The sequence below is a fragment of the Balaenoptera acutorostrata genome, chromosome 5 (genome assembly GCF_949987535.1).
Source record: "Balaenoptera acutorostrata chromosome 5, mBalAcu1.1, whole genome shotgun sequence".
NCBI classification, from domain to species: domain Eukaryota; kingdom Metazoa; phylum Chordata; class Mammalia; order Artiodactyla; family Balaenopteridae; genus Balaenoptera; species Balaenoptera acutorostrata.
In genome coordinates this window covers 78693308-78719065 of record NC_080068.1, presented here as the reverse complement: position 1 = coordinate 78719065, position 25758 = coordinate 78693308, and the positions used below count along the sequence as shown (strand labels likewise).

Below are 25758 nucleotides of genomic sequence, written 5' to 3'. Positions count from 1 at the left end.
TATTTCTTACCTATAATTTTAAAAAAATTAGTTTGAAATAATGTATAATACACCTGTTGGACACTTAGTTGTAAAATCAAAGATGAAAAAATTTATAAAGTTGGTAGAAAAATTGTCCCATTGTTAGATACACAGTTTTCTACAGTGTAGAAAGATACCCCTTTTAGAAAGATACCCCTTTTGCATATCCTCTCTTAAATATCTTGTTTACTATAGGCCAAGATTGTGAAAGATCAATTATATAGTGGGATGTGTGTGTGTGGTAGGGGGTGAAGAAGAACAGATATTCAGCTTGATGCAAAAGAATGAAAAGAGTATATAGCTCTCAGATCCATATGCACTTGATGATAGGAAAGGAGTGAAGGAAAGAGAAATGAAAAATGGACTTAAAAATTATTTCCACAAGTTCCAGCCCAAGCTTCAATAATGGGGGTAAGGGCTTCCCTGGTGGCGCAGTGGTTGAGAATCTGCCTGCTAATGCAGGGGACACGGGTTCGAGCCCTGGTCTGGGAGGATCCCACATGCTGCGGAGCGACTGGGCCCGTGAGCCACAACTACTGAGCCTGCGCGTCTGGAGCCTGTGCCCCGCAACGGGAGGGGCCGCGATAGTGAAAGGCCCGCGCACCGCGATGAAGACCGGCCCCCGCACCGCGATGAAGAGTGGCCCCCACTTGCCGCAACTAGAGAAAGCCCTCACACAAAAACTAAGAGACCCAACACAGCCATAAATAAATAAAGTATTAAAAAAAATAATAATGGGGGTAAGATTTACTCTCCTACTTGAACAACTAAAAACCTGGACAAAATATAAGAAATAACAGTTTTCAGATATCAGACATTATACACATGCTGCTGAAAGAAGGGAACAATTTTCCCAGCTTACTTTTCCTACTTGGTAAAGTTTCCAGGCTTCAGTGTGGTAAGAGAAGATCGTAGCAAAGCCTAATGCTTTTCCTGAGTCTGGGGAGACTATAGCTTGCAGGGCAGAATACCAGAGGGGAGAGAGCTACTCAGAGAACAAGCTCACAGAGGGTACCCCCACCTCCCCGAGTCTTCAGGTGCTTAGTGATTAGCACATGCAGGTGAGGAAATTTCTTGAGTTTGGGGAAGGTACCACCTGAAAGGAGTAGAGGGAATAATTCCCGGAATTCACACAGGTCTTAACAATGTGCATGTTCCAACTACAGTGGAAAATCTTATAACTCACAGGGCATCTAACAGAGTAATCGGTAAACCCACATATCCAAGCAGCTCTATGAGCTCCATCCACAATGGGACATCATAATCAAATTGTTTAAAACCAGTAATACAGAGAAAATCTTGGGTGGGTAAAGAAAAAGAAGATACATTATTTACAGAGGAACAAAGATTTAAAATGACAAAACTTATCATTAGAAACAATGCAAGCCAGAAAAAGATGCAGGAAACATCTTTAACAGTACTGAAAGAGAGAAAAAAAAAAGTCTTTTAACCTGAAATTCATACCATGAAAATAACTTTCAAAAATGAAGGTGGAATAAAGACTTTTTCAGACATATAAAAACTGAAATAATTCTGTCAACAGTAGCCTTGAACTATAGGAAATGTTAAAGGAAGTCCTTCAGAGTAAAGTAAAATAATACCAGATGGAAATCTGCATATATGCGAAGGAATGAAGAATACCAGATATATGGTAAATGTGTCAGTAAATACAAATCAATAAACTCCTCTATCAAAAGGCAAGTCCTTTATTTACTGATACCTCATTGTGAATTCTTTCAATTAGATAATTAGGTCAACAATAAACTTAGATCTTCAGAGTCAGTAAAGAAAAATATTGATAGGATTGTATGTAAAAGTAATAGAGGAAAGAAGTATAACTGCAGAGTGGGAAGCGGACTTAAGTGGATAACCAAGGTCACAAAATGGGAAGAATGACAAGTCAGGCATTTTTTTTTTCATTTTGTTGATGATTTTAATATTAAAAGAAAAAACTGAAAATATGTCGTAGAATGCAAACAATGGCCACAAACTGTTCCCATCTCTGTATGCACAAGCCTTTAAAATGCTGCTCCGTCCAACAAAATATGGAGTCTATCTAACCAACCTTTGAATGTGGGCTTGCCTATGTACCTTGCTTGGCCAATGAAATATAAGTAAACATGAAGTGTGCAGAGGTCTTAAAAAGTGCTTGTGTGGTGGGGTGTGCCCTTCTTGCTACATTTGAAACCCAGTCAGCATAAGAAGAGGTCTGAAGTAGCCTGCAGGATGACGAGAGAGTGACACGTGACCCAGTTGTCCTATTACCTCAGCCAACTGCCAGATGTCCTGCTAACTGACTGCAAATACAGGAGCAAGTCCAGCCCAGAGAGAAAGAACTGACAAGCAGAATCATGAGCAAAATAAAATGGAATCTGTTTTAAACTACCAAGTTGTGGGTTACTTTGTTATGCAGCAAAAGCTAAGTAACACAAAGGTAAAGTTTATACATTTTATCTTTTATTTAAGGGCCTTCAGTTAGTTGCCACAGGAAGCTTTTTCTCATGCAGTTTTTTTATAAGCTTCTATCACTAGACCAGGTTGGTCCAGTCCTTTCCTGTTTATTCCAGGTTAATTCTCTTCCTACCATTCTATCTAAGGAAAAGAAAAACATGTTAAAGTAGTCATAAGAAATCTACAGGAAACTTTAGAAATGTGCTGTCCAATACAGAAGCTGTTATCCAACAGCCATTTGGCTATTGAAGATAAAGTCTGAATAGAGCCTTATGTTGAAATAATAATGCTTTTGGATAATGTGAAATAAAGTATATTATTTAAATAAATTTCACTTGTTTCTTTTTACCTTTCTTAATGTGGCTACTAGAAAATTTAAAATATATTTGACATATATTATGTTTGCATATAATGTAATGTTGCAGAACACATCTCATAACAATGCTTGGTTTACACACACACACACACACACACACACACACACACACACACACACAGAATGAAATACTGGATTGAAATCAGTTTTGGCTCTCCTGTTCAGCAATTTGTGCCCCGGCAAGCCACCAAACTCCTCTGTACATGAATGCCCCTATTTCTATAAGGAAAGAGCAATGCTTACGATTTTTTTTAGCTGTAAAATGAGACGATATCAAAGTCAGTATACTTAACCGCTGAGCTATTATGCCTCCCAGCACTCACTAATGATACTTACAATACTTAAAATTTCCACGTCATAATTTAGTACTTCATTATATAATATAAGGTCTCATACCGCTTGCTTTACAAGAGTCAACCTATACAATTGATACCATAATTTAAAATGGTAATATAAGGACAAAGGCAGGTTTCAGACAACAGAATTTTTTATTTTCCTCTTTATGTTAACTCTTCTAAGGAAAACATTTCCTTTTAACTAAAAGATCTTAGTAAATGCACAGTACATGATACTTCAATACACAGAGCAAGAAAAAGAGACAGATGCTTAAAAAATAACTTACTTGATCACTGAGAAGAGAGTCCTAAAAAGCTGAATAAAAATTTCATTGCAATCTTCCAATTCAAAGCAGATGTTATATGATTTAACCCAAGCTAAATTCTTAAATAAATAAATAAATAAAATTATTTACACATACATAAAAGTTACACAAAAGCAAGCTCATTAATAAAATTTAATTTTTAGAATTATAAATCTATAGTAAAGCTTATAATGGGGCCAACATACAAAATTGCAACAGTCATACTCTGATCTTTAAAAAGACGTATCTGCTGGCATTAACCTTCTCTAATTGAAAAATACTAAACTGTCAGAGGCTAGTAACACATATATACATACAAAATATAAGGCACAGTGAAAATTAATTCAACTTAATCTCTTTTGGGATTAGAAAAGAATAAAAACAGAAATATAAAAATAAAGTTTCAAATAATGTAACAGCTTTGCCAGTAGAATATGCTTTATCTTTTCAGGATATGAGGAGCAAAAAAAAAAAAAAAAAGATTGTAAATGACATTTTCTTAAGTGGGCTTCATATAAAACAAACAAAAAAAGATTCATTTTACATTATAAAGTTACTATAAAGAATTCTCTACAACATGAAATAGTGTGATATTTATTAAATAAAATTTGTTTACCTCTAATAAATAAAAGTATCTATTAAACTGCGGGCTCTTTGTATCCTCCAAACCCTTTAATTGTCTGGTAATAAACAAAAATATGTCCTGTTTTAAAAAATGATAAAACATATTAATTTAGATACAAATATTTATCACTTTCACAATACACTAATAGTCTATAATATATATTCTCCATTATAGACAATAAAAGAAAATTCTCCTTTAGCCAATGCCTTGGGACTGGCCTAGTCCATTACTTAAAATATCTGGAAAAAAGCAAATCACTTAAAATTATATTCTTTAGAAGCAAAAATAAGGATTATTACTGCCACAAATCTTTAGGCTTTCTCATTCTGAGAGGACCATAGGTTCTATATCTTGCTACCCTTCTAGTACAGAACTTCCACTTTATTCACTATCTTCATCTTGTATTATGGCAGTTATCTTCAGCTTAAGTACCTGGATATGAGTCTTCCATTATAATTTCCCAAATTAAATAGTAATTTTCAGTACCTAGTTTTGAATTTGATGAGTGACTACAAAGTTGTGTGGAACAAAAGCAGTAATAGACTGGTCCAAGGGTTGTACTTTCCACAACAATAGTGCTCCATTTCTTAATACGCTTTCTTTAGAAGTTTTAACCCCAAATAGTATCAATATGGAACAAACTGATTTTTAGGACTATTTAAAAGAAAGCAATCCAAAGGATTAAAGTATAAAAGTATTCAAAATATGAAATCAGCTCAAGAGATCAACTCAAAAGAGGAGTTCCTCAAACATTTCAAACAAAGGCAGAACCATCAAGATGAGCATACAGTTTTGCATATAATATAACTTGCAAGGGAAAACAGTCATTTGAATGTGTAAATTCTGTTATATAGTTGTTTTAAAAAGTGTCATTCATCCACCATCCCTTCAATTCAGCCATCTGGGCTTTGAGATGGATATTCCTGAAGGTTAGATATGAGCTGATAGGGACTAGTTTTGATCCACACCTTTTAATGCCACGTAAAAATACCAATCATTTTTGTGGATACTCAATATTAATTGAATGAATAATTAATTAGTTTTAGAACTTATGATATAATCTTCTTACGGTCACAGGATGATTAAAATGAAACCTATGTTCCTAAGGGTAGTAAGCTAAACTATAAAAGTAAACCAATTTTGTAAAGATTGTATTTACCTTAAGTTTATCGTGGGAAGTATATGGAGCTTCTGGGGCATAGATTCTAAAGATGTCAGCCAAACAGCATGCTACAAGGAGACGCACATCTTTATTGGGATTCCTGAGAAAAAATTCAGATGCTAGATGCAAGGCTAGTGGGAGATACTGCTGTTTTTCATCTTCTGAATCCTGATCCATATCCATAAAAGTTTTGACTACCATCTGCAAAAATATACAGAAGAAAAATATAATCAACTCTTGATATTTAGAAACCAGTGGAGTATATATATTTAATCATCTTCCATTACAACACAGACTAGCAATCAGTTACCATCAGAGGATTCACAATCAATTTTTGTACATCTTCATTTAAGAATTCGAGTAAAGGGCTTCCCTGGTGGCGCAGTGGTTGAGAATCTGCCTGCCAATGCAGGGGACACGGGTTCGAGCCCTGGTCTGGGAGGATCCCACATGCCGCGGAGCAACGGGGCCCGTGAGCCACAATTACTGAGCCTGCGTGTCTGGAGCCTGTGTTCCGCAACAAGAGAGGCCGCGATAGTGAGAGGACCGCGCACTGCGATGAAGAGTGGCCCCCGCTTGCCGCAACTAGAGAAAGCCCTCGCACAGAAACGGAGACCCAACACAGCCATAAATAAATAAATAAATAAATAAATAAATAAATAAAAGAATTCGAGTAAAGATTACAAGCGTGAACAAATACCAACTTTTGGATTACTGATAGATACACTATCTGCATTTGTACCAGGTTTATGAAGAACTAGACTCTCGTTATTAATATTATATCTAGCCCAGGTAAAAAGTTCATGGCTTCATATGGATAAGCAAATCATTTGATATTTTACAACCTCATCAATTATGTTTCTTGTACATTTTATCATCAAAGCTGACTTGATTTAGGCTCCTTAAAACTATTTCATTTCACACTTTAATGGGTTTTGCAATTCACAATAGAAAGCCATGTTTAAATATTTTTATGTAGTTGTACTTCTGATTAAAAGCCTTAATTATAAAATAACCTCTGTTCTTATTTATGGTTACAAAATTAACAAATGCACATTTTAGAATCACTCTAAAAGGCAAAAAAAGTATAATGAAAAAAATCCATAATTTATCAACCCCAGAAAATAACCACTATTTATGTTTTTGTGTATTTTATGCTGGTCTGTTTTCTCTGTAAAGATGCATATAACCATATAGTCATTCCTTATTCATTTATCCAACCATGATTATTTCCTCATGCCATCAAAATTCTTCTTTAAATAAATCAGACTTAACCTAACCAGTCACCATTCTCAAATACTGAAGTTGTACTTCTTTTTCTATTTTGACAAGACTTTTTATCGTAAGTGCTGGGTTTTTTCAAATACTTTTTTCTGTGTCTACTGAAGTGATATTTTCCACCTAATTCTGTTACGAGAGTAAATCCCACTGACTGGTTTTCTAATTATAATCCAATTTTAATGTATAACATACACTGTCCTAAAATATAGACAGGTATAGTATGAATGACCTAACCTGGAAAAAACAACACAGATGAGGATGACTGTAAATCACTATTCCTTATGAGCCTAAATACAAACGTCAGGAATGGCATCTTAAAGAACTGAATTCGGTGATTTTGTTATAAATGGCTTTGTGCTCATACAGAGCTTGGGGGTGGGGAAGGAGGAAGGGAACAGTAAAAGTGGAAACAGTCAACATCTAGAGAATACAGGAGCTCTCTACTATTCTTGCAACTTTTCGAAGTCAGAAATTATATCAGAAGAAAAAGTCAAAATTAAAAAAGAACGCATTTACCACATGATATGGGACAAACATACATATATTAATAGTTGAAAGCTCACCAAATAAGACTTGTCTTTTAAAAAAAATTTTAACAAATAATGTTAAATATTAATTGGGGGTGGGGAAGATATATTATTCTTTTTCTGATTTTATTTTAAAAATTTATTTATTTATTTATTTATTTAAATTTATTTATTTAATTTATTTATTTTTGGCTGTGTTGGGTCTTCGTTGCTGTGCGCGGGCTTTCTCTAGTTGCGGCGAGCGGGGGCTACTCTTTGTTGAGGTGCGCAGGCTTCTCATTGTGGTGGCTTCTCTTGTTGCGGAGCATGGGCTCTAGGCGCGCGGGCTCAGTAGTTGTGGTGCACGGGCTTAGTTGCTCCGCGGCATGTGGGATCTTCCCGGACCAGGGCTCGAACCCGTGTCCCCTGCATTGGCAGGCGGATTCTTAACCACTGTGCCACCAGGGAAGCCCTCTTTTTCTGATTTTAATAGGACATATTTATCTGTGCATCACTAGTTTGATATAGAGATGTTAATAATATGGAAATAAAATCACATTTATAAAGTATTCTAATTCTACTTTAAAACCTTTTAAATCAGAAATGCATATGGCATAGTGATTTACAGTCATCCACATCTGTGTTGTTTTTCCCAGGTTAAGCCATTCATATTATACTTCTCTATATTTTATGACAATGTGTGTGGTGCATTCCCTTCTGAAAGTTTTGAATCCTAGCGAATTCCCAAGGACCAGATGTTCTTTTTAAAATTATTATTTCTTATTACACTATTATTACTTCATCCAGAGCTTTATTTCTTTTAACATATTTTGAAATATTTGTGTTTATTCCACTTGATTTTAACATTAACATATAGCTGAGAAAAATGTTTTCCAGTTTTAGAAGTCATTTGTTTCTTTCACCTAACTCTTGTCAGGAAAAGAATTTTTATCTGTTTTGTTAACAGTTGTATCCTCAATGACTAGAACACGACTGGCACATAGTGAGCTTGCAAACTTTTTTTTTGAAAGAACACTAAAATTCATGACCCGGAGAAAACCACAATTTGAAAAGATACACACACCCCAATGTTTACTGCAGCACCGTTTACAATAGCCAGGACACGGAAGCAACCTAAATGCCATTGACAGAGGAATGGATAAAGAAACGTGGTACATATATACAATGGAATAATACTCAGCCACAAAAAAGAATAAAATAATACCATTTGCAGCAACACAGATGGACCGAGACTGTCATACTGAGTGAAGTAAGTCAGATGGAGAAAGACAAATACCATATGATATCACTTATATGTGGAATCTAAAAAAATGGTACAAATGAACTTATCTACAAAACAGAAATAGAGTCACAGATGTAGAAAACAATCTTATAGTTACCAGGGGGGAAAGGCGGAGAACAATAAATTGGGAGATTGGGATTGACATATACACACTAGTATATATAAAATAGATAACTAATAAGGATCTACTATGTAGCACAAGGAACTCTACTCAATACTCTGTAATGAGCTATATGGGAACAGAATCTAAAAAAACAGTGGATATATGTATATGTGTAACTGATTCACTTTGCTATACAACAGAAACTAACACAACATTGTAAATCAACTATACTCCAATTAAAAAAAAAAAAAAAACCAGGCTTCCCTGGTGGCGCAGTGGTTGAGAATCTGCCTGCCAATGCAGGAGACACAGGTTCGAGCCCTGGTCTGGGAAGATCCCACATGCCGCGGAGCAACTGGGCCCGTGAGCCACAATTACCGAGCCTGTGCGTCTGGAGCCTGTGCTCCCCAGCAAGAGAGGCCGTGACAGTGAGAGGCCCGCACACCGCGATGAAGAGTGGCCCCCACTTGCCACAACTAGAGAAAGCCCTGGCACAGAAACGAAGACCCAACACAGCCATAAATAAATAAATAAATAAATTTAGAACGCACCTCATTTAAAAAAAAAAACAAAGCAACAAAGTAAAATGTTAAGATATGATAAAGGTGAGTGGTAGGTACATAAATGTTTGTCTTATTATTCCCTATGAATGTCTGAATTATTACAAAATTATAAGGAGGCAATTTGATTAGGTAAAACGAACTTTTGTTTTTAAGGTTTGGGGTGCAAGTTTCCAATATGACTTGAGCTACTTGGGAGATTTTCCAGAACAGCTGTTTCAACCATGTTCCAACTTTGAGGTTCCTAGTAGCCCTGGTAGAGGCAACAAAAGAAGACAGCCAAAAGGAGTGGTGTGACAGGCACATGCCCAGGGTCTCTCAGTTGCTTGCTTCTGAGCAGCTGGCTTTTCATTAGCTTTATATATTGACCTTCCATATTTGGGCGGTAAAATATCCTAAGACTAAAATAAGTTTGTAAACCACTGCTACCCCTCATAAAAGCTAGGAAGCTTTGCAGGGGGTAGGATTGGGAGTTTGGGATTAGCAGATGCAAACTAGTTTATATAGAATGGATCAACAACAAGGTCCTACTGTATAGCACAGGGAGCTATATTCAATATCCTGTGATAAACCATAATGGAAAAGAATATGAGAAAGTATATGTATAACTGAATCACTTTGCTGTACAGCACAAATTAACACAACACTGTAAATCAACTATACTTCAATAAAAATTTCTTAAAATTCATGAAATGCCTTTTTAACATCTACTCTGATAATATACATTATGTATATTTTAAAAAATATGATCCATATGTCCCTACCATTCTGCAAAAAATTTCATCAGTTCTAGACACTCAATCAGTATATTATGTCTGTTGCTCGAAATTTGTTTAGAATTTTTAAGTAAATATAGTCTAAACATAGGTCTATAGCAGGGGTCACAACTCAAGGGGAGGGAACTGGAAATAACCACTCGGGAGAAATGGAGAGCACATGCCCCATCCAAAGACAAGAGCTGGTTTCAGCTAATTGTTGCCAGGTGAGAATGCAGACCTAGTACTGCAAAATCATTCAGTTTCAGGACACAATAAAACGTTAAGTGAAATCATCTGACTTGAGAATTTCAGCAACTCCAAAAAGTTCATACCATTGTGAGGGACAAGCAAAACATGTCTATGTGGTCCTCAAATCAACAATTTGCAAATTGTTAGAAATATTTCAAAGGAAAAATGTCAGCACAGCCAACTTTTCAGGCAGACAAATTATTCTGAAAAGCTGTTTTGCCATTTCTTTTATACTTAGTTTTCTTTAATTAGGTATAAAAGATTATGAAGAAAATATTCAATAAACTGAACATCATTAAAATCCAGAGAGCCGGGCTTCCCTGGTGGCACAGTGGTTGAGAATCTGCCTGCCAATGCAGGGGACACGGGTTCGAGCCCTGGTCTGGGAAGATCCCACATGCCGCGGAACAGCTGGGCCCGTGAGCCACAATTACTGAGCCTGTGCATCTGTAGCCTGTGCGCCGCAACAAGACAGGCCGTGATAGTGAGAGGCCCGCGCACCGTGATGAAGAGAGGCCCCCACTTGCCTCAACTAGAGAAAGCCCTCGCACAGAAACGAAGACCCAACACAGCCATAAATAAATAAATAAATAAATAAATAAATAAATAAATAAATAAATAAATAATTCCCATTAAAAAAAAAAAATCCAGAGAGCCTTCAAAATGTTAATGAGGATTTTTACAGCACATACTCCTAAACCGTACTACAGAAAATATTTCTTTCTTCATATGTTCACTTTATAGTTACTTGTTAAACTCTACATATTTTATGTACTTTTCATATGTTCACATATAAATATATATACACACACAAGACCCACCATAATATATGTATATGCATTTAATAAAATAGTTAATAGCTACTTTAATTATAATAATAGTTAATAATAGTTAAATTTTTAGGTATGGTAATCATAGTATGATTTTTTAAAAATATAGTACCTTATTTTTTAGGAATACATTCTGAAATAGTAATGAAATGCTATCTGAGATTTGCTTCAGGAGTTCATTGTTCTCTTTTCTTCACTTTTGTTTTTGTTGAAGTTTTTCCATAATAAAAAATGGAAAAGTTAAAAAAAATTACATGTACCATAAGAATCTTAGATTCCTTTTAAAGGAGCTAATCTTATCACCTTTGGGGGGCAGGGCCACCACCTGGCATGCAGGATGTGGGATCTTAGTTCCCAGTCCAGGTATCAAACCCATGCCCGCTGAAGTGGAAGCAAGGAGTCCTAACCACGGGACCGCCAGGGAATTCCCTAATCATATTTTAGATAATGTAGACTTCAGAAATTTTCCATTTAAAAATAAGAGAAGGGGATTACCCTGGTGGTGCAGTGGTTAAGAATCCGCCTGCCAATGCAGGAGACACAGGTTCGAGCCCTAGTTGGGGAAGATCCCACATGTCGTGGAGCAACTAAGCCCGTGCACCACAACTACTGAGCCTGCGCTCCAGAGCCTGTGAGCCACAACTACTGAGCCCATGTGCCACAACTACTGAAGCCGCGCACCTAGAGCTCGTGCTCCGCAACAAGAGAAGCCACTGCAATGAGAAGCCCACGCACCGCAACGAAGAGTAGCCCCCGCCTGCCACAACTAGGGAAAGCCCGTGCGCAGCAACAAATGCCCAAAACAGCCAAAAATAAAGAAATAAATAATTTAAATTGAACAGACTTGTGATTTAGTCAAAAAAAAAAAAAAAGGAGAAGGTGTGGGGAGGGGGATTGTTAATTGAAGAAATACAACGGGTTAATGGCAGGTCTAGGACTGATAATTAAATCCAGGTCTCAAGATTACTAATCTAATAGTTTCCAGGACACCATTTTAATTCTCACATGCTTTTACATTATCAACATTTTTCTCATATTTTACTTGCTTATTCTCTTTCCTGCACTAGACTTAAGTTTTGCAAAGCAATAAAATGTATTCATTTATGTAGTACCAGAATCTATAAAACTATGCCTTATACACAGTGCTCGGTATTTGCTGAATTATGAATAAACTGACTAGTTCAGATAATCTCTACATGTACACTAACCTTCCAAGAAAAAAAAATCCACATGAGAACATGTAAGTTTTGGAGTTAAATAAGCCTTATAGTTTTTATATTAATATGGTGCTTCACTCTGTAAATATACACATGGACTGCCAGATTAGAATGAGCACTGAGGGACTTCCCTGGTGGCACAGTGGTTAAGAATCCACCTGTCAATGCAGGGGACACGGGTTCGAGCCCTGGTCCGGGAGGATCCCACATGCCGTGGAGCAACTAAGCCCGTGCGCCACAACTACTGAAGCCCATGCACCTAGAGCCCGTGTTCCGCAACAAGAGAAGCCCGTGCACCGCAACGAAGAAGAGCCCCCACTCGCTGCAACAGAGAAAGCCCGCATGCAGCAACGAAGACCCAACGCAGCCAAAAATAAATAAAATAAAATAAATTTATTAAAAAAAGAATGAGCACTGAGCTATTTGCCAATATGCACTCCTTTCTGGTTTCATATAATTATTTTTAACATAAATCCTTTTATCTAATATACATTTGAGGTGAAACCTGAGAGAAGCAGGCGAGGCAGGGGTAGTTAATGCATGAGCCATTACAACTACAAAAATTAGGGAATTCCCTGGCAGTCCAGTGGTTACGACTCCATGCTTCCACTGGAGGGGGCATGGATTCGATCTCTGGTTGGGAAACTAACATCCCGTAAGCCGTGCGGTGTGTCCAAAAAAAAAAACCCAAAAAACAAAAAACACAATTACAAAAATTGTAAGTCTACCTAATACATATTCGATGATAATTTTAGAAGTGTGCTCACAGCAGAGCAACTTTGGGGCCTAAAGCTCAAAGTTCAAGTGACACAGTGACTAAATTATCACATTAATAGTATGTCTTGATTTTTTTATTTTATTTTATTTTTTGAATTTTTCTTTATGGCGAGGGAGATGCCACTGCCGGGACTCCATCAAATCCCCAGACTCTTAGCCTAAAACCATGCCCAAGTTCAAGCAACGAAGAATAAAGCTAAAAGCCAAAGTGAAAAGATTTTTCAAAAGAAAAGAAGCCTCTCACTTTCTGTCTAAGCTAGTTACACCTCCCCCTCCGCCACCCTCACCAGAAAGAGTGGTTATTCCTTCAACAGATACACCCCTTAGCAGAAGCTGGCTAAGACCATCCTGGAACTTCAAATTTCCCAATTTTAAAGGTGCAGTAAAGCTTTGGACAAATAGAGTATGGTCTACATACAACTGGTTTCAGAACTGCATGGCCCGGAGTTTGGAAGTATTGAAAGACACCATCTTCCCATCCCGTTTCTGCCACCAAGAACTTCATAGTCTAAAACAATGGTTTCGCATTTTGGAAAATGAATTACGCAAGCTCCAGGAAGCACTGAAGGCCGTCTCAGAAAATTCTTCCTGTCCAAGCTGTGGTCAGATGTGTCACATGCGTGGTAAACTTACAAATGTGCCTGCATGTGCTCTAACCACCCCTGGAGACTCCGGGGCTGTACTTTCCGCCTCACTGCCACAGCCAGCCAGTCATCTTCCTCCGCCCCTGCCTCCGCCTCCACCACTGACAGCACCTTTGCTGCTCAGAAAATCTGATCTCACTGAAGCACTTCAGGCTGGACCATTAAAAAAAAGTGGACCCATGCAGATAACAGTTAAAGATCTACTGACTGTGAAATTAAAGAAGACACAGAGTTTTGATGAAAGGAGGAAGCTTGTACCATCACCAAAGGCACAGAATCCACTAGTTACTGTCTCTGACCTGCAGCGCGTTTCCCTGAAACCGAAGTCCAAAGTGTTATCAACTCGAGTTACAAATGTCTTCATTACTCCTGGTAAAAGCCAGTTAGATCTGCGGAAACTACTCAGAAAAGTCGATGTAGACAGGAGCCCAGGTGGAACCCCACTTACCAATAAAGAAAATATGGAAACAGGAACTGGGCTGACACCAGTAATGACCTAGGTCTTGAAGAGAAAGTTTCAGCTGGCTCACCCTAGAAGCCCAACTCAAACTCTGCCACTTTCTACGAGCACCTTTGATGAACAAAACTGATGCCACCTCTGCCTGACTCCATATGATGATCCATAAAATATACAGAAAATATTACCCCAATCCTTTTTTTAATGTAGGATGTATAAGTGATTATATTAATATATAATTCATTTGAAGAATTAAAATATGTATGGAGCCCATACATACTGTAGCAGAAAGCGAGTATTAGGATATTTTCTAGTTTACATGATCAATAATAGAACAGATGGGAAAATGCAATCCCGAAAGTGATGTTTATCCTGGAACTACCCAACTTAGGTTGGGGAGGTTATTCAAGTTTAACTAGATAACTCTAATTTTTACTCTATAGGTGCAGTTATGACATTAAGAAAATAACCTGGTGCCCATTCATCTTGGGTATTCTCAGGTAATTGAAAAGTAAAGTATTTCAGCCTGTAAAGCTCATGCACTCATTAAGTGCTACAAACTTAACCAAAAAAAACAGACCCTCTAGACTTTATTTCTGTTCCCTATAAGCAATTAAGAAGTAAAACCATCCCCCATTCAAACCTGTTCCAAAAGAATTTGAAGCAAAAACTCCAATGTGACCTTAAAAATTAGAATATCACGGGACTTCCCTGGTGGTACAGTGGATGGGACTCCGCGCTCCCAATGCAGGGGGCCCGGGTTCGATCCCTGGTCAGCGAACTAGATCCTGCATGCATGCTGCAACGAAGAGTTCACATACCGCAACTAAGGAGCCCACACGCTGCAACTAAGAAGCTGGCGAGCTGCGACTAAGGAGCCGGCGAGCCAAAACTAAGGAGCCCTGGAGCCACAGCTAAGGAGCCTGCCTGCTGCAACTAAGACCCAGCGTAACCAAAAAAATAAATTAATTAATTAAAAAAAAAAAGTCTTTCCATTGTACCTACGTTGTAAATTCCTTTTAAGAAAACTTCAGTATTCTTAAGTGCCCAGACTACTCTTCTCGAAAGTAAGTTACCTTCATATTAATACAGTTGATAAAACTGAATTAATACTCTAATACTCCATACTCTAGGCCCTTATTACATCACACCTGATTTTAGTCTCTTTAAGTCTCAAAGTCAAACCCAGAGCTTCTAAGTTACTCTTAAAACATCTATTTTAATGTTATCCCAATAAAACAATGGTTTCCCACTGATAATACCTTATGGCATTTAAAACATCATAATTTATAATTTTATCTTACTTTTATGTGTAGGTATGTGTATATATATTTATATATATAAATGTATATATTTATAATATGTAAATATAAAATGTTTTGATTTCCACTCTCCACTCCAATCAAACTAGGTTTATTCATTACCTTCAAAAAGCATCCTGAGCATCTTTACAGCTTTGCATAGGAAAGAGTTCAACACTTGGTGAAAAAATATGTGAATATGTCATAGAATTGCTTCTACCCCTCAGTACTCTTATTAAAATCTTACCTGCTCTTAAAATTTTGGCCCAAATTCTGCTTCCTCTTCTTGAAGCCCTGCTTGACCCACTCTAGTCTGAAAGGATCACTGACTCCTTTGAACTGAAAACACTGTACCAATTACAAAGCAATTATCTTACAGTGTCTCCTTGCTGCGGTTATTAGTATGAAAATCATGTGTCCTCAAGAAGATTGTGATCTCCTAAGGGCTCTACATTTGTCTTATACAGTAAGATATAAATTCATATTTTCTGAAGGAATGAAACCTATTAGTGTACTTTTTGACACGCTCTAGACTTCAGTGGTTCATCAAGTCTGAGAAGAGAAATCTCCCTAAAATTCTGATTCGTCAATAGCTATACAATCAATATATATTTCAAGACTAAGTGCTAATATTAAGATAAAACAAAAAATTAAAAATAGAACTATCATAAGATCCAGCAATTTCATTTCTGGATATTTATCTAAAGAAAACAAAAACACTAACTCGAGAAGATACATGCACCCTCATGTTCATTGCAACTTTATTTACAATTGCAAAGATGTGGAAACAACCTAAATGTCCACTGATGGATGAATGGATAAAGAAATTGTAGACTCTGTATACATACATATGTGTGTGTGTGTGTGTGTGTGTGTGTGTGTGTGTGTGTATGGAATATTATTCAGCCATTAGAAAAGAATGAAATCTTGTCACTTGCAACAACACTGATGGACTTAGAGGACATTAAGCTAAGTGAAATAAGTCAGACAGAGAAAGACAAATACCGTATGATCTCTCTTATGTGTCAAATCCAAAAAACAAACAAACAACAGAGCATCAATACAGCTACTTCAATTTTAACAAATTGAGTTACTCTATGGAAAAAACTCAATAACCTATTTTTCTAATAAACCAATAGAGCCTACTTGAAGATACAATTTGTTTTGTTACTCATAGACTTAGTCAAGGTCACTATTCTTTAATGAGACAAGATTATTTCATACCTAAATTGTGTGGTATAGAAAAGTTAGATGCTACACATTTCACTGTACTCTTCCTGAGAGCTAAACCAAATTATATTTTAAAGACTCATTCTATCAGCCCCAAACCATTTAACAAGCATATACTACAAAACTACACTTCACAAAGATTCCTGAAAGTTTCTGAATTACAAGAAATGTTTTACTCCATTTATTTCCACCTTCAAGATAAGCTGGTACTGCTAGAGTTCTAAAAATACCCTGAATACTAGGGTTCTAAAAATAACCTGGACACTGACTGTAAAAGAGACAGTCATCATGGAAGCTATTTTTAGCTTTAAGGGAAATTCATAAGGTCCTAAAATATTAGCCTTAAAGACTGAGGGTCTGACCACTTTCACTGAGGCTTCAGAGGTTTTGACTTTTGGTTTAATGTAACCATAGATGTTCTCTAATTCCGAGTACTTGTGAGGCAGAAGACCAAAATGAGTGATGGCAACATGGCACAAATCAATTAGTTATTCTACAGTTTGATCCTCATAGAGAAAATTTGCAATTCAAAAGGCATATTTTTATAGGTGAATTATTTGTAATAGTACTAATGGCTAACATTTACTGATTTTTGCTATGTGCTGGGCATATTTCAATTAACTTAAATGTACTATTAATCCATATAATACAATGATTCTTTGTGGGAGGCATTATTAACATACCCATTTAACAGATGAGAAACTTAAGCTAAGTAATTTGCTCAAGGGCATAAAAACTCAAATCCAGGCAGTGTGGCTAATCACTCTTACCTACCTCTTACCATTCTTAATCCATACATTATATATAGTACAGTATAATATGATGAGTGGTTATCCAAAATGACTAGAGAAAAATAAAATATATACATATAGAGAGAGTATACTATAGAAACTACACTATATTATAGTGCTAGAACGACTATATGTGGTTATGTTCCCAGGCCAGCTCATAAAGACTACTTTTCTCACAACGTAGTTAGGTGAAGACTATGGTAGACAATGTAGATGTGGGTACATGGCTGCTTAATAGATGCCTTTAATATATTAATTTAACTTTCGGTTTTCTAACTTTCCTTTTCCTTGATAAAGGTGGATCATTTGCCCTATTCTTAAAATGATCAATCATCATTTAAGGTCTTTTTACTCAAAACATCGAAAAGATACATGCATCCCAATGTTTACAGCAGCACCCTTTACAATAGCCAGGACACAGAAACAACCCAAGTCCCCATCAACAGACAAATGGCTTAAGAAGATGTCACGCACGTGCACACACACACACACAGAGAAATATTATTCAGCCATAAAAGAGAATGAAATTTTGTCATTTATAGCAACATGCATGGACCTAGAGAATATTATGCTTAGTGAAATAAATCCGAGAAAGACAAACACTATATGATATCACTTATATGTGGAATCTAAAAAGAATACAAATGAATCTATATACAAAACAGCAACAGACTCATAGAAAACAAACTTGTGGTTATCAGAGGAGAGGTGGGGGAGGGAGAAATCAGGAGTATGGGATTAACAGATACAAACTACAGATACAGTTTGTATTAACAGATACAAACTACTATACGTAACATATATAAGCAACAACAACTGTATAGCACAGGGAATTAAACAATATCTTTTAGTAAGCTATAATGGAATATAATCTACAAAAAAAGAAAAACCCACAATGAAAAGCAGCTGGCTTTCCTTAAGGTTAAATGGATTAAGATTTGGACAAAAGAAGGAAAGGAATAATGAGATTCAAGCACACAAGTATATATATATATATATGGGTAAAAAACACATGGAATTAATTATGGTTCAAACAGTGAGAGCCAGAAAATAAGCAATAGTAAGTACAGGGAAATTCCCTAGGGGCAAGATAAAAAGGGGTACAGTGGGAAAGACTAGATAGTGGCGGAGAAGCAGAATTGGGCAAAGTCTCCCTATTATCAGTTGCCCCAAAATACTTCTGCCCAGAAGAACTTGATGATTGCTACAGAAAGGGAAAACCAAAAGCTGGTTCTTTGAAAAGAAACAAAATGGACAAACTTTTAGTTCGACTGACCAAGAAAAAAGAGAGAAGACTCAAATTACTAGATTTGGAAATGAAAGCAGGGCTATTACTACTGATCTTACTGAAACAAAAAGGATTATAAAGAAATTCTACGAACAATTATATGCCAATAAATTAGATAACTCAGATGAAGTGCATAAATTTCTAGAAAGACACAAACTACTGAAACTGACTTAAGAAACAGAACCTTAAAATTTGTGCATCACTGTTGTATACCTGAAACTTACATAATATTGTAAATCAACTGTACTTCAATTAAAAAAAAATAGAAAATATGAATAAACCTATAACAAAGGAAGAGACTGAATTAACAATCAAAAACTAGAAACAAAGAAAAGCCCAGGCCCAGATGGCTTTATTGCTGAATTGTACTGAACATGTAAAGAATACCAATTTTCCCAGAAGTCTTCCAAACAATGAAAGATGGTAAAACACTTCCAACTCATTTTATGAAGTCAGTATTAACCTGATTCCAAAACTAGACAAAAATATCACAAGAAAACTACAGACCAGTATCTCTTATGACTATGGATGCAAAAATCTTCAACAGCATACTAGCAAACCAAATCTTCAACAGATAAAAAGAATTCTATTATGACCAAGTGAGATTTATGCCAAGAATGCAGTGTTGGTTTAACATCTGAAAATCAATTAATGTAATACATTTTATCAGTAGAATAAAAAACAACAATCACATGATGCTTAATAGATGCAAAAAAGCATTTCACAAAATCTGACACCCTTTGATGATAAAAATACTCAAGAAACTAGGAATAGAAGGGAAATTCCTCAACAAGATAAAGGGCATTCATGAAAAATCCACAGTCAATATCATACTCCAAGGTGGAAAACTGGATGCTTAAGATTAGGAACAAGACAAGGATGTCTGCTTTCACCACTCCTGTTTGACATTATACTGAAGGTTCTAGCCAGGGCAGTTGGACAAGATAAAGACATAAAAGGCATCTATTATAAAAGAAGTAAAGTTATCTCTATTCACAGATTACATAATTTTGCACATAAAAACTCCTCTTAAGGAATTTTAACCAATTAGAACTAATAAGTTTAGCAAAGTTGCATAATACAAGATCAATATACAAAAATCAATTAAATTTCTAAATACTTGGAATGAAAAATCTGAAAATGAAATTAAGAAAACAATTCCATTTACAATAGCATTAAAAGAATAAATTATATTAGGAATAAATTTAACAAAAGAAGTGTAAAATTTATACTCTGAAAACTACAAACACTGTTGAAAGAAATCAAAGATCTAAATAAATGAAGAAACAGCCCACGTTCATGGACTGGAAGACTTAGCATTGTTAAGATGGCAATAGTCCCCAAACTGACATATAGATTCAATGCAATCCTCATCAGAATCCAAGCTGACTTCTTTGTAGAAGGTGACATGCTGATTCTAAAGTTCATGCAGAATAGCTAATCCTGAGAAAGAACAAAGTAGGAGGATTCACATTTCCTGATTTCAAAACTTACTGCAAAGCAACAGCAATTAATATGGTGTATAAAGTTCTCATCACAGACCCCTGTGGAAGACAGCCGAGTAGAAGGACTTGTGCTCACCTCCTCTTGCGAGAGCACCGAAATCACAACTAGTTGCTGAACAACCATTGACAGGAAGACACTGGAACCCACCAAAAAAGATACCCCACGTCCAAAGATAAAGGAGAAACTGCAATGAGATGGTAGGAGGGGCACAATCACGATAAATCAAATCCCAAAGCCACGGGTGGGCGACCCACAAACTGGAGAATAATTATACTACAGAAGTTTTCCCACTGGAGTGAAGGTTCTGAGCCCCACGTCAGGCTTCCCAACCTGGGGGTCCGGCAACAGGACCAGGAATCCCCAGGGAATCTGCCAGTAGGATTTGACTGCAGGACTTCCACAGGACTGGGGAAAACAAAGTTCTCATCACAAGGAAAAGAAACATTTAAAAAAATCTATACAAGGGCTTCCCTGGTGGCACAGTGGTTGAGAATCTGCCTGCTAATGCATGGGACATGGGTTCGAGCCCTGGTCTGGGAAGATCCCACATGCCGCGGAGCGACTGGGCCCGTGAGCCACAACTACTGAGGCTGCGCATCTGGAGCCCGTGCTCCGCAACAAGAGAGGTCGCGATAGTGAGAGGCCCGCGCACCGCGATGAGGAGTGGCCCCCCGCTCCCCGCAACTAGAGAAGGCCCTCGCACAGAAACAAAGACCCAACACAGCCAAAAATAAATAAATAAATAAATAAAATTAAAAAAAAAAAACTATACAAGATGATGGATGTTAACTAAACTTACTGTGGTAATCATTTCACAATATATGTAAATCATGTGGTACATCTCAAACTTATACAATGCTGTATGTCAATTATATCTCAATAAAACTTGGGAAAAGTGTGGTACTGGGCACAAGGACAGACTTACAAACCAGTGGAATAGAATTAAGAGTCCAAAAAGAAACCCATACAGCAATGGTCAACTAATTTTCAACAAACGTGCCAAAGCCATCCAATGGGGAAAGAATAGCTTTTTCAATAAATGGTGCTGGAAAAACCGGACATCCACATGCAAAAGAATGAACTTGGACGCTTACCTCAAACCATATACAAAACAAATTTTGACCAATTTAAATTTTTGAACAATTTGACCAAAACAGATTAAGGACCTAAATGTAAGAGCTAACACTATAAAACTCTTAGAAGAAAACAGTCATATATCTTTGGGACCTTAATTTAGGCAATGGTTTCTTAGATATGATACCAAAAGTGTGACAAAAAGAAAAACCAAAATAGATAAATTGGACTTCATCAAGATAAAAAACATTTGTACTTCATAGGATATCACCAAGAAAGTGAAAAGACAACCCATAGAACAGAAGAAAATTCTTGCAAATCATATAACTATAAGGAACTCATATCCAGAATATTTATATATATGAAAAACATACAATTCAATAATAAGAAGACAAATAACCCAATTTAAAATGGAAGAAGGATCTGAATAGATATGTCTCCAAAAAAGATACACAAATGGCTAATAAGCACATGAAAAGATTCTTGACATCATTAGTTATCAGGAAAACGCAAATTAAAACTACAATAAAACACCGCTACACATCCACTAGGTTGGCTAGAATCAAAAAGTCAATTACACAGATAAGAAAATTATAAGTGTTGATGAGCATGTGAAGAAATTGGAACCCTCATACACTACTGATGAGAATATAAAATGGTGCACTTTGGAAAAGTTTGTCAGTTCCTTAAATGAGTTACATATGACCTAACAATTAAGTAAAAATGTCTACACTAAAACTTGTACATGAATATTTGTAGCAGCGTTATTCCTAATAGCCAAAAGGTGGAATCAACCCAAATGTCCATCAACTGATGAATGGATAAACAAAATTTCATACATCCACACAATGGAATATTATTTGGCTGTAAAAAGGAATGAAGTACTGATGCTACAAAATGGATGAACCTTGAAAACATTATCTTAAGTTAAAGAAACCAGTCATGAAAGACCAACATGTTATATAATTCCAATTATATGATATGTGCAAATCAGGGAAATGTACAGAGACAGAAAGCAATTTAGTGATTGCTTAGGGCTGGAGGGGCATATGGGAATGACAGCTAAAGAGCAGGTGGTTTCTTTTTGAGAAGATAAAACTGCTCTAGGGCAGGGGTCCCCAACCCCCATTAGGAACTGGGCCACACAGCAGGAGGTGAGCGGCGGGCGAACGGATCGAAACTTCATCTGTATTTACAGCTGTTCCCCATCACTCACATTACCACCTGAGCTCCGCCTCCTGTCAGATCAGGGGCAGCATTAGATTCGGAGTGCTAACCCTACTGTGAACTGCGCAAGCAAGGGATCTAGGCTGCGCGCTCCTTTTGAGAATCTAATGCCTGATGATCTGAGGTGGAGCTGAGGCGGTGATGCTAGCGCTGGGGAGTGGCTGCAAATACAGATTATCATTAGCATCATGAGACTTCACCTTCCAATGCAGGGGGTGTGGGTTTGATCCCTGGTTGGGGAGCTAAGACCCCACAAGCCTCATGGCCAAAAATATCAAAACATAAAGCAGAAGCAATACTGTAACAAATGCAATAAAAAAGACTTTAAAAATGGTCCACATCAGGATTACTGGACTGAATGTCAATATTATGACATAGTATGAGTGTGTTTCATGTTTGGTAATTGCAATCATCGTTGCTTTTGTTGTGGTCATCCATGTACAATGCTTGGTGTCAGTCTATTTATCTCTTGTAAAAATAAAATACAGTGTGTGTGGGGTGGGGGGGGAAGGTCCACATCAAAAAAATCTTTAAAAAAAAAATCCTATCAGTGAGTGGCAAGTGACAGTTAAGCTGCATCTGGTGGCAGGCTTTACAGTGGCAAGTGAGTGGATGTACTTCAATTGTACAACTGCATATGGTGGCGGGCTTTAAGTCAGAATCCGACGCTTATTTTAGTCTGCGCGTGGCCCACCATTATTTTATTTACCACTTCCATCCGTGCCTCTTTCCCACACTGTGCACTTGTCTCAGTCAGTTTGGTAAGCCCACAAGCTAACCCTAGACAAAATGAGTAAAAAACAAACACCACTGGAGAGCTTCTTTGAAAAGGGGGAAAGACCCAATGACGAGACAGCAGAAGACTCTAAGACTGCCAACAAAAAGAAAGCTGCATTTAAAAGAAAATACCAAGAGTCCTACTTAAATTACGGGTTCACTGCAACAGGTGATTCACATTCTCCAAGCCCGCTTTGTGTAACATGTGGCGACCGGCTACCCAACGAAGCCATGAAACCTTCAAAACTGCTTTGCCACATGGAGACCAAGCACCCTGCATTAAACGACAAGCCTTTGGAATTGTTCAAAAGAAAAAAAATGTGAACACAAAGAACAGAAGCAATTACTGAAGGCCAACACTTCATCAAATGTGTCTGCACTGAGAGCATCATTCATAGTGGCTAACCACATTGCTGAAGCTAAGAAGCCCTTTACTGTCGGTGAAGAGTTGATCCTGCCTGCTGCTAAGGACAGTTGTCATGAACTTTTAGGAGAGGCTGCAGTTTCAAAGGTGGCACATGTTCCTCTTTCGGCTAGCACCATAACTAGACAAACTGATGAAATAGCAGAGGATACTGAGGCACAATTGTTAAAGAGGATTAACGAGTCACCATGGTACGCAATCCAAGCTGACGAGTCTACCGATGTTGACAACGAGGCAACAATGCTTGTTTCTGTGATATATATTTTTCAGGAGGATGTGCATGAGGATATGTTATGTGCACTTTTGTTGCCAACCAACACCACAGCTGCAGAACTATTCAAGTCTTTGAACGATTACATATCAGGAAAACTAAACTGGTCATTTTATGTTGGTATATGCATGGACAGAGTGGCTGCCATGACTGGACGGCTTTCTGGTTTTACTACTCGGGTCATAGAGGTCACTTCTGAATGTGAGTCTACACGCTGTGTCATCCACAGAGAAATGCTGGCTAGCCGAAAAATGTCACCTGAACTTAACAACATTTTACAGGATGTGATTAAAATTATCAACCACATTAAAGTACATGCCCTTAACTCACATCTGTTCATGCGGCTCTGTGAGATGGCTTTCTAAAGGTAGATCACTGGACAGAGTTTTTGAGTTAAGAGAGCCGCTCCAGAGATTACTTTTAGAAAAACAGTCACCAGTGGCAGCACATTTCAGTGACAAAGAATGGGTCGCAAAACTTGCTTAGCTGTGTGACATATTCAACCTGCTCAATGAACTCTATCTGTCACTTCAGGGGAGAATGACAACTGTGTTCAAGTCGGCAGATAAAGTGGCTGCATTCAAAGCCAAACTGGAATTACGGGGGCGACGAGTGAACATTGGGATTTTTGACATGTTTCAAACACTAGCAGAGATTTTGGAAGAGACTGAGCCAGGGCCTTCTTTCTCCCAGCTGGTGCATCATCATCACCTATCTCAGCTTTCAGAAGAATTTGAGCATTACTTCCCAACCACAAAAAGACCCTCGAACTGGGAAGGAACGGATCTGCGACCCATTTGTGAATAAGCCAGGTGAATCGACTTTGTCCGTGTGAGAAGAGGATCAACTGCTTGAGATGGCAAATGACGGTGCCCTTAAAAATATGTTCTAGACAACTTCAAATCTCCATACCTTCTGGATTAAAGTCAAGGTGGAATATCCTGAGATAGCCACAAAAGCACTGAAAAGCCTGCTTCGATTTACAACATCCTATCTTTGTGAAGCAGGGTTTTCTGCAGTGACAGCAGCCAAAATGAGATTACAGAGTAGACTGGACATAAGCAAGACACTTCGGGTGTCGCTGTCTCCCATCATCCCAGATGGGACCATCTAGTCGCAGGAAAACAAGCTCAGGCCTCCCACTGATTCTGCATTATGGGGAGTTGTATAATTATTTCATTACATATTAAAATGTAATAATAATAGAAAAAAAGTGCACAATAAAAGTAATGCACTTGAATCATCCCGAAACAATTCCCTCGCCGTCCGTGGAAAAACTGTCTTCCACAAAACCGGTCCCTGGTGCCAAAAAGGTTGGGGACCGCTGTTCTAGGGAATTCCCTGGCGGTCCAGTGGTTAGGACTCTGCACTCTCACTGCTGAGGGTGCGGGTTCAATCCCTGGTTGGGGAACTAAGATCCCGCAAGCCACACATTGCAGGTTGCACGTATCTGTGAATATACTAAAACCAGTGATTGTACATTTTAAATAGGTGAACTGTACACTTTAAATTGGTGAATTGCATGGTATACGAATTACCTCTCAATAAGGATGTTTTTAAAAAATGACAAAACAGATGAATAAAAATGAACTGGAGAGGACTTCCCTGATGGCACAGTGGTTAAGAATCCACCTGCCAGTGCAGGGGACACGGGTTCGATCCCTGGTCCAGGAAGATCCCACATGCTACAGAGCAACTAAGCCCACGAGCCACAACTACTGAGCCTGCATGCCACAACTACTGAAGCCCGCACGCCTAGAGCCCGAGCTCCGCAACAAGAGAAGCCACCGCAATGAGAGGCCCGTGCACTTCAACGAAGAGTATCCCCCGCTCACTGCAACTAGAGAAAGCCCCCGCACAGCAATGAAGACCCAACCAACGCAGCCAAAAATAAATAAATGAATAAATA

General features: G+C 37.6%; 2 protein-coding genes across 3 annotated transcripts in view; one reads left to right on the top strand and one right to left on the bottom strand.

Moving 5' to 3' along the window:
• Positions 1–25758, bottom strand: part of PDS5A (PDS5 cohesin associated factor A) — a 128553-nt gene that overhangs the window by 74517 nt on the left and 28278 nt on the right. For both annotated transcript variants that reach the window (XM_057546611.1, XM_057546612.1), the window contains exons 3-5: positions 5273–5476; positions 4105–4191; positions 3471–3568 (exon numbers count right to left, since the gene is read on the bottom strand). In XM_057546611.1, the coding sequence (XP_057402594.1) occupies positions 3471–3568; positions 4105–4191; positions 5273–5476 (389 nt within the window). The remainder of the gene's footprint in view (positions 1–3470; positions 3569–4104; positions 4192–5272; positions 5477–25758) is intronic.
• LOC103015305 (proline-rich protein 11-like) lies at positions 12981–14145 on the top strand. Its single transcript, XM_057546613.1, has one exon. The coding sequence runs from the start codon at positions 13026–13028 to the stop codon at positions 14001–14003; it is 978 nt and encodes a 325-aa protein (XP_057402596.1). The 5' UTR covers positions 12981–13025; the 3' UTR covers positions 14004–14145.

Coding starts and splice junctions, on each gene's coding strand:
- LOC103015305 (XM_057546613.1), top strand. CDS start 13,026: ATGCCCAAGTTCAAGCAACGAAGAATAAAGCTAAAAGCCAAAGTGAAA.